The sequence below is a fragment of the Magallana gigas genome, chromosome 7 (genome assembly GCF_963853765.1).
Source record: "Magallana gigas chromosome 7, xbMagGiga1.1, whole genome shotgun sequence".
Taxonomy (NCBI): Eukaryota; Metazoa; Mollusca; class Bivalvia; order Ostreida; family Ostreidae; genus Magallana; species Magallana gigas.
Genome location: NC_088859.1, coordinates 51269177 through 51280035, shown reverse-complemented (window position 1 = coordinate 51280035; position 10859 = coordinate 51269177). Strand labels below are relative to the sequence as shown.

Here is a 10859-nt window from a genome sequence, read left to right as displayed (position 1 = left end):
TGTCAGAATTCAAACGTGAACAAACACCATGAGGCGCCATGAACTGGTTCTGCGCGGAACTTATGCAGCATCAACTTCTCCGGTTTGGGTGCTGAAGCACTGGGACACACAACTCTGAGCAAAAATCACTCCGTGTAGAGTGAGCGACGCTTGAATTCGTACCGAAATGATTCATCAATTCACCGTCTCTGCGCAAAGAGCTTTGGAATCCATTGATGTCGGAGGGGAGGAATTTCAATGTTTTTGGGCAGTTCAAACTTAGTGGTCAGTGGGGACGTTAATTCGAGGGTTTACGGTCTATGTAAAAATGATAACTCATGTTTATACCAGTGGCGACATAGATTACTTGTCATAAATAACTAAAACAACAATATGTGATCATATTTATTCAACATCATGAAACTAAATCACAAAAACCATCTGTCACGTTCTCTAAATTAACAAAAAATATTAATCAATGAAATTAAAAAGTACATAAAAGGAAGACATGAACTATTGTGTATCCCAATGGTGTTAATTCACAAACTTGCCCCCCCCCCCCCCCCCCCACAATCCCAAAATGCAGTGCATCTTATGATCGGTAATCTATATACATGTACATATCCTACTTTAAAATAAAAGTCTTTGAGTGAAAAAAAAAATTAAAAAATACCCATTTTAACAATTTACAAAATATAGTATGAAACAAGTGAACGTGAGTTAAGGTCAAGAACCCAAAACTTTAGCATCCAAAATGCAAGCTTGGAATTCACGTGGCTTTGTTAGAAAAGGAATAGGCGTTCAGAAAAAAGAACAAAGGTCAACTAAACAATGATCTGTACAGCCATGTGTGGCACGGTCATCTTCTCAAGATTGCAGTAAATAATGTTAATATACATCTTTGGTTAGCTATGTCCAGTCAAAATGTTTCTTGATTTGTGATGTGAAACCCATCCACCCCCCTTCCCCCCAAAAAATATTATGTATGAAATTTTGTAACCCTGGCAGAATCAACGACAACCATATCTACCCACAATACAGGGCTGACCCACCATGATTTCTTAGTTAATTTACTACACAGAGAAAAATTCAATGTTACAGTAATAAAAAAACACAATAATTAGAGTTCACAAAATACTCAATTACAGATGAGCTTAATATCCTGACAAGAAGTTTCAGTCACAAATGGGCTAAACTTCTTCAGATGGAACACTTTTTCACAGACAGCTTTAAGTCCAAAAACATAAAGAATCATTGCTGAGTTTAAGTGATACACACACCTACAAGTGATACAAATCTGTAGGCTAGTAGTACAGGTTTAGTGCTAGACAACATTGTCTAGTTGTCTACCACATACAAGAAACAATGACTAGTGACTAGACACAACAACTAAAACAAACAAGTCGGAGATAAGTGTGTGGCAGTTAAAGCTATAGGCGTGTCAAGGGCCATCCAATTTGTCTTCTAACCCTGCTATCATTACTGATACTTTCTTCACTTATTATTACATGTAAAGTTCATGGAACCTCTGAAAAGAGAGATAACTTTCTTTCTTTACAATTACAGACTATAAGTACTAGGTAATGATATTTTTTATAGTCCACACGATGGGCTAAAATAGTGAGCATAATTTAAATTTCAGATTTTATCAAAAAATGTCCATACTGAGAAAGATAAACCTCCATATGTATATAATTACATATAAGCATGAATTGTGTAAAAATAAATGAAATGAAATAAAAATGCTTCCTACTGGCACACAAGTGAATAAGAAGTAATTTAATGAAGCACTTACAGCTGTAAACTGCAAAAGTCTAAAGTTAAGACTAAAGCAAAAGCAAAATTTGAGCAAAACATTTCATCAGTATCAAAATTCTCGAATACTATTTTAGTAACCATTTCACTGACACATTATTACCACTCCCCAAGAAATACACTCCAAAACACGTAATGGGCTCTCCCTTTACTTTTTTATCCCACCACTTTGAAGATTTTGCGATCCTCATTCACCCCCTTGATAATCTAATTAACAGATTTTAGAAACCATTGGTAAATAAAATAAACTTTATGGAGTAAAAACAAACAGAGAAAAAAAATTAACATTTAACAAATTGTTACGTGTAATATAGCTAATGCTGCCGTGTAATACTACTGGACATAATAACAAAAGCAATGTGCTAAATATAGAAAAAAAATCTATAAAAAAGATAACAACAATTCAGAAAAATTTAGCTTACAATTACATTAAATGCTTTGCCCTACATAATTACCGTGTTATATCTAATAATAAAAGTCATATTCAGTTCAACTTGTGAGGGCAAAAACAAACCACAAACACTTTTTCTCAATACACATTATTTCTCTTTCTGTTTGTAGCATTTACCAAATAATACTATTTCCACTTTTTTTTTTACACCAAATGAACACAATACAAATGAGTTTTCATCAGACTTCTAGCAAACATACGCATGTGAAAAGGTCCTTCACATCCCCTGACTTATACTTTTGATGAGAGTATGTCATAACAAGGAGATTTCAATGCATCGGAAAATTGTTAATTTGACACTATCGATTGTCAGACTGTGTAGCACAGTAAAATTTGGCTCAAACTTTTGACCTACATATCCTGAGTTTGAATTGAGAACTGAAGGGATTTTTCTAAATAACTTTTTTTCAAAAACTTATGCATTGCTTTTTTTTTGTCACTTTCAAATCATATATATGTTCAATTATGATACCTTTACTAAAGTTACTAGATTGAGCTTGTTTGCAGAACATTTATAAAGATGCGAAGGACCTCTGACTCCACCTTACATTCAATCATGTTCAAGGAAAATAATTCAAAATCAAATTTTGTAAGTCACATTTGAGATAAAATTCATATAAAAAATATATTTTTTTAATAAAAACAAATCTTAAACACAATCTTTGAACACCAGTAAAAAATATCAGTTAAAAACTAACAGAGGTAAAATAAATACCAACAAGTCAACAACATCAAATTTAAAATGAAAAATAACTAGCGAACCAAGAACACCCATCCCACTGCTGAGTGTGGGGCAGGCTTACATGAAGTAACCCGCTACAACGTGTTGTTCCCCTACCCCCTCCCACATGAGCTTTGTTGAGCTGAGATTCACAGCAGATGTCATATGTCAACTGCGTTAATATCTCCACAAGCACTCCATTACTGTAAAATTTGATTTTCCCAATTCTTATAATTTAGTATTTAGGTTTATAAAGAACCTGAGGAAATATATGCAATATATGAGCTGTACTCACAACATACATAACGCAAGCAGTCGCGCAATAAAGCATCCAATTTGACAAACTATTCATCTATAGACAGGTGCCCCTTTGGATGAGGCATGAGGTTGTCTGAGGTGCATTAGCAGGGGTTGGAGGTAGAGCGTAGCAGGGACCCCTCACTGCCGCTGTCTTGGGACTGCGCCCTTTGATCCCCACTCTCTCTACCCAGGTAGTCCTGGAACTGGGTCACAATGGACTCGTCCAGTTGCGAACTAGTACACCAAAACATACGATCCTGACCTTTCTGCACTTGTTCATAGAAAGCCCTCAGGAAGCTCTGTTTGTCGTTGACCCCATTTTCACCCACTGTGATCGTTTCTGTAAATATGTACAGCATGATTATTTCATCATTCTCAGGACAGAAGCATGAAATGCTTGGCTTACTGTGGTTTTCACATCTCTCATGCGGGAGTTTAGTTAAATGTTGGAGATAAACAATTTTTTTAGCCATTTTTCAGGAGTCTCCCATGGGAAAGGGGAGGGTTAACAGGTATTTGCCAAGATTTTATACTGTATTAAAAAACTGCAGATTGATTCTCGATATACTGGATCCAAATGAAGGCCCCCTATTCCCTGTTTCATTTTCCAGCTATTAATTTCCAATAAGTAAGATGGGCGAGGCAATCTGAGACTGAAAACGTCCTGTAGCAATACTGGCTAGAGATGATGAAGTAGTAAATACAGTCAACTTACCACAGATAATGTCGTCTGATATATTATACTTGTATTCTGTGGCCTTGTCTACTCCAAATATGCTTCTGAAATAAGATAGGATTGATTTGTGACATTGTATTCTGAGGATTCAATAAAGAGAATGATCAATCCAGACATTGTATTCCTGTATAATCCTTTCTTACACAAATATTGTTAAATAGTGAACACAGCAAACAAGAAGAATTAAATAGTGTCTGAGAGGTAATATATGATATACAATCATAAACCAAGGTAAGAAGTTGTCATCTTTGGTTAAAGCAAGTTTCTTTTAGTGACTTTTACACAAATTAACAAGAGTTGTGGTTCCTGATGACTTACTTGATAACTTCAGGGGCAGCACCATCTGTGTGAATGACAATGACTATGCAAACTTCTATCTTCCTAGGCCCTTCCTTCATCATACAGTGCTTGCCCTACAACACATCAAAATATCAGTACTAAAGAGTTGTACAATGACATCATACAGTGCTTGCCCTACAACATATTATAGTATCAGTACTATAGAGCTGTACCAAAACATCATACAGTGCTTGCCCTACAACATATTATAGTATCAGTACTAAAGAGTTACACAATGACATCATACAGTGCTTGCCCTACAACATATTATTATACCTTCTGTCAGTTTGTCACTATATATTCAATACTCATCTATTTTCGCATAGTATTAAAGGATTTATATAGCGTAAGCATACTATGCCAAAATAGAGCACGGCAAATGTTTTCAACGAAAATCTTTCAAGCGCTGACAGCGGGATTCGAACTCACGACGCTAAAATCTTTCAAGCTTGAAGCCCAACGCGTTACCGCTACGCTAAATAAGCCGTTAGTAAACTTAACAGTATTTATATATATAAAACGTAGATATATACGACTGACATTAAGCAATTAAAATTATTCATTTTTCCAAAAACACTTCATTATTGACGGTAATTTTAAAGTTAAAGTTTCTTATAAACTTTTGAACAAATTGATTGAACATTTTTCAAAGAAATTCTACATGAGAATCACAAAAACGCTTTTTTAAATGACGCTTGATAAAGAATGTGCAAGAAAAAAATTCAATGAGATTTCGTCTGCTAAACATTTCGAGTTTTCTCGGTAAGGCCAAACGTCTCTCATTTCTTGAAAAGAACAAAAACCTTTGTTGAATTTTTATTGTACAACAATTTGTTGATTAAATAGATAGTCAAATCAATTGATTTATTTGAAAAAATCCAAACGCTTTCTTTTCCAGTGATAATTTATAGGGACTTGTCAACATTCGAACGTCACAGCTAACGTTATAGCAAAGCACGTCAGTATATTCAACAGTCGGTAAATAATAACAATAGTGTTGTGTTGTGCATGTACTATGCCTAAATAGTAGTCAGGGTTTGATACATAGTGCACGAGCCGGACTATTTAGGCATAGTACATGCACAACACAACACTATTATATAATTATAGTATCAGTACTATAGAGCTGTACCAAAACATCATACAGTGCTTGCCCTACAACACATCAAAGTATCAGTACTAAAGAGTTGCACTATGACATCATACAGTGCTTGCCCTACAACACATCTAATATCAGTACTAAAGAGTTGTACTATGACATCATACAGTGCTTGCCCTACAACACATCTAATATCAGTACTAAAGAGTTGTACTATGACATCATACAGTGCTTGCCCTACAACATATCAAATATCAGTACTAAAGAGTTACACTATGACATCATACAGTGATTGCCTTACAACACAACTAGCACTTATGAGCTTCAAAATGACAACCTACAGAACATTAAACTGTTCACAGAATTATCTTTATTCACAACAGCATGATACCAGACATAGCAAGGATTTGAGCTATGACACCTTACTATGACAATGTACTTATGACATTATATGCACAAAATTATAGTTCAGCATTGTATCAAATTTGAAATAAAAAAAATCTAAATTTGTAAAATTTCAATTAATTTTTCTTGACTCAACAAATTCAGATTTACAAACCGTATTTATGCAGTGCCTCAGAATGTCAACCGTTCTTCCTGTCAACAGAAACATGGAAGTGAAATTACAAAGCGCTTTATTCAAACTGTAGGCAGATTATGTAAGTAAATCCACAGTTGATATATATCACAAATATCCTTAACTAGGAACTAATCTTCACTTTCCTAGATTTTTCTGTTCCTCAAATATACATGTTTATAAAAAAGTATTTTTAAGCCATGGGATGACGGTAATTCATTCAGTTATAGATACATATTTTATATTGTGTATCCTTTTTCCCTTTCCAACATTGCAGATCTGCAGTATATTTTATATTGTGTATACTTCACCCTTGTTGACATTGTAGATTTACGGTATATTTTATATTGTGTATACTTCACCCTTGTTGACATTGTAGATTTACGGTATATTTTATATTGTGTATACTTTACCCTTGTCGACATTGTAACACAGGTAGTCGGGGGAGTCGTCCACTATCAAGCTCTGGGCAGAGCTGATGATGTTTTCCGGCCCATACATTAACACAGGGAGCCTGGAACTCGCTGTAACACAGTCAGTAATCTCAAATCAGACATCAACATTACTGTGTAAAGGGTCTTCAACACCCATTTTTATGTTTAATGTTTGCACTAATTGTTAGAGAGGAAATTTAAATCAAAGTTTCTTTCACACATTTAGTTTTTTTTTCTCTCTAGCTAAACTTATAAGCCAAAATCTAAAATTAAATGAAATATTTTAAGAGTGTTTTAAAATTGTGCAAAAAACAAAGAATGGGTTGAAAAAAATCCTGTGCACAGTATATTCATTACAACAATTTTTCTGGTTTTTATAAAGGGATTCCTAATCAATAAATTATTTCACAAACATTACAACAAATATAAGAATTTATTAAACAAGTACTTACCTTTCATGGGTAGAACCCTCACAAAGAGACTACCTACAATTTGACATTTTATAACATAATATGCCAGTACATCTTTTTCTTTTATGTCATTAATCATTCAAATAATCATGATACTAAAATTCGGACTTACGAGCTCGGAATGCCCCTCTTCTGTCATTTGAAAAAAGTCTTCGAATACTGAAACAGACAGAAAGTCCATTGGCTATCTCCACAACAACAGATTGAGGTAAACATGTGTAATGGTGAGGGTTACACACAGATAGCTACACAATAGCAGTTTGAGGTGTAATGAGCATGTGTAATGGTGAGGGTTACACACAGATAGCTACACAATAGCAGTTTGAGGTAAACATGTGTAATGGTGAGGGTTACACACAGATAGCTACACAATAGCAGTTTGAGGTAAACATGTGTAATGGTGAGGGTTACGCGGGCATGTTAAGGCATACCGATTGATTTTACAGCGATTTGTAGAAAGTCACTTGTCAGTACTTCATACGATATGACGTCATAATCAACTTTAACATAAAACCGCATGTTTCCTTTACATAGATGCTGCCATTAATGCTAGACATACAGAATTCATTCATATTAAAAACCAGAATAAAAAAAACGGCAGTTTTAAAGCTTCGTGTTAGTAAAAGACTATTTATAAACTAATCGTTTGGAGACTCTCCATGCTATGTGTAAACAAATGAAGGAAGAAATTTTAATGTAGGTAAAAACTAGCTTGGCGCAGGTGAAAGATTAATACAATTTTAGAATATTTTACGTAAAATTTGTAGAGAATATAAGTACCAATGTGAATCGTGCTTGGGAAACCAACAGCTTCACCCCAATTTTTTGTAAATCACTTTTGATTAGTAAAAATGTGATTTATTTTGATGTTTTTGTGAAATGTTTCAACAATATCTTCCATAAACGAAATATCTATTTCAAGCCCAAGCAAGAACTTCAAAGAATATGACATAACAAAGGATTTTCCTTAAAAATATTTATGATTTAATGTCATTTATCACCTGCGCCGATGCAATTATAATATTCCACTTGCAATATTAGGATTAGCCCATCATGTGCTTCCAAAGTACATGTGACGTCACAAAAAAGCATTAAATACAATGTTAAACATTGTTGTCAATAAATGTAACAAAGATTTTAAGAAATACTTCAGGTCAAAGTATTTTTGCGATGATTCAAATAATATCGTTTTCCAGCCGTATTTTAGCATTGTGACGCCTTAACATTGCTGAGTACACACATATAGCTACACAATAGCACTTTGAGGTATACATGTGTTATGATGATGGTTACACACAGATAGCTACACAATAGCACTTTGAAGTATACATGTGTAATGGTGAGGGTTACACACAGATAGCTACACAATAGCACTTTGAAGTATACATGTGTTATGGTGAGGGTTACACACAGATAGCTACACAATACCAGTTTGAGGTATACATGTGTAATGGTGAGGGTTACACACAGATAGCTAAACAATAGCAGTTTGAGGTAAACATGTGTAATGGTGAGGGTTACACACAGATAGCTACACAATAGCAGTTTGAGGTATACATGTGTAATTGTGAGGGTTACACACAGATAGCTACACAATACCAGTTTCAGGTATACATGTGTAATGGTGAGGGTTACACACAGATAGCTACACAATAGCACTTTGAGGTACTATGGTTTCATCAATATTCGTTGAATACCAATTTTCGTGAATTTTGTTGTTAAGCTGATCCACGAAATTAAATGTTCATTGAAGTTCAATTTCAACTATCAATTTGTATTGTATGGATCATTGGCCACAAAATTACGAATCTTTGAAACTGTGGTTTTCAGAAAATCCACGAAAATTGATACTCACGAAAATGAATGAAACCACAGTATACATGCGTACAGGGGCTGGGGGTGGTGTTTGTAATACACAGACTCCTGTGAGGGTGTACTTACTCTGATGGAATAATGCCTTCTTTGCCCCACTTTTCGTTCTGCCTGTCGTAGGGACACACCTTCCAGTACTTGCGATCCCCTTTGACGTAGTAGGTATTGGTCACTCGTAAGATGTCCCCCTTCTTTATGGGGAGACAGTCTGGCACCTTCTCCTTGACTGCAGCTCCTGCCCTGTACCAAAAACATCACTCTCATAATAACCCCATACACATTAAACATTAATATGATAAAAGTCTGCCTTATTACCATAGAAGATCACATCATTATCACATCCCTACACACACGGATTCTTTAAGATAATTAAAGTCACCCTTGTTACCCTACAAGATCACATCATTATTACATCTTGCATTTCAAAATACTGAACTTAATGTTATTGTCTATAACAATACCTGACATAGAAGTAGTCCCCTGTATTCTGTAACCATACCTGACATAGAAGTAGTCCCCTGTATTCTGTAACCATACCTGACATAGAAGTAGTCCCCTGTACCCTGTAACCATACCTGACATAGAAGTAGTCCCCATACTCTGTAACCATACCTGACATAGAAGTAGTCACCATACCTGATATAGATGAAGTCCCCTGTACCCTGTAACCATACCTGACATAGAAGTAGTCCCCTGTATTCTGTAACCATACCTGACATAGAAGTAGTCCCCTGTACTCTGTAACCATACCTGACATAGAAGTAGTCCCCTGTACTCTGTAACCATACCTGACATAGATGTAGTCCCCTGTACCCTGTAACCATACCTGACATAGAGGTAGTCCCCTGTATTCTGTAACCATACCTGACATAGAAGTAGTCCCCTGTAACCATACCTGACATAGAGGTAGTCCCCTGTATTCTGTAACCATACCTGACATAGAAGTAGTCCCCTGTACTCTGTAACCATACCTGACATAGAAGTAGTCCCCTGTACCCTGTAACCATACCTGACAAAGAAGTAGTCCCCTGTACTCTAACAATCATACCTGACATAGAAGTAGTACCCTGTAACCATACCTGACATAGAAGTAGTCCCCTGTAACCATACCTGACATATAAGTACTCCCCTGTACTCTGTAACCATACCTGACATAGAAGTAGTCCCCATACTCTGTAACCATACCTGACATAGAAGTAGTCCCTTGTACCCTGTAACCATACCTGACATAGGGGTAGTCCTCTGTATTCTGTAACCATACCTGACATAGATGTAGTCCCCTGTACTCTGTAACCATACCTGACATAGAAGTAGTCCCCTGTACTCTGTAACCATACCTGACATAGAAGTAGTCCCCTGTACCCTGTAACCATACCTGACATAGAAGTAGTACCCTGTAACCATACCTGACATAGATGTAGTCCCCTGTAACCATACCTGACATAGAAGTAGTCCCCTGTACTCTGTAACCATACCTGACATAGAAGTAGTCCCCTGTATTCTGTAACCATACCTGACATAGAAGTAGTCCCCTGTACCCTGTAACCATACCTGACATAGAAGTAGTCCCCATACTCTGTAACCATACCTGACATAGAAGTAGTCACCATACCTGATATAGATGAAGTCCCCTGTACCCTGTAACCATACCTGACATAGAAGTAGTCCCCTGTATTCTGTAACCATACCTGACATAGAAGTAGTCCCCTGTACTCTGTAACCATACCTGACATAGAAGTAGTCACCATACCTGATATAGATGAAGTCCCCTGTACCCTGTAACCATACCTGACATAGAAGTAGTCCCCTGTATTCTGTAACCATACCTGACATAGAAGTAGTCCCCTGTATTCTGTAACCATACCTGACATAGAAGTAGTCCCCTGTATCCTGTAACCATACCTGACATAGAAGTAGTCCCCTGTACCCTGTAACCATACCTGACATAGAAGTAGTCCCCTGTACCCTGTAACCATACCTGACATAGAAGTAGTCCCCTGTACTCTGTAACCATACCTGACATAGAAGTAGTCCCCTGTACTCTGTAACCATACCTGACATAGATG

General features: G+C 36.1%; 1 protein-coding gene across 8 annotated transcripts in view; it reads right to left on the bottom strand.

The window, feature by feature from the left end:
* Positions 1-371: 371 nt before the first annotated feature.
* Positions 372-10859, bottom strand: part of LOC105330174 (caspase recruitment domain-containing protein 14) — a 52223-nt gene continuing 41735 nt past the window's right edge. For all 8 annotated transcript variants that reach the window (XM_066065343.1, XM_066065335.1, XM_066065341.1 and 5 more), the window contains 8 exons: positions 8863-9033; positions 7034-7080; positions 6904-6936; positions 6431-6541; positions 6000-6037; positions 4321-4415; positions 3982-4046; positions 372-3606 (listed from right to left, as the gene is read on the bottom strand). In XM_066065343.1, coding sequence (XP_065921415.1) covers positions 3368-3606; positions 3982-4046; positions 4321-4415; positions 6000-6037; positions 6431-6541; positions 6904-6936; positions 7034-7080; positions 8863-9033 — 799 coding nt within the window. In that variant the 3' untranslated portion in view covers positions 372-3367. The remainder of the gene's footprint in view (positions 3607-3981; positions 4047-4320; positions 4416-5999; positions 6038-6430; positions 6542-6903; positions 6937-7033; positions 7081-8862; positions 9034-10859) is intronic.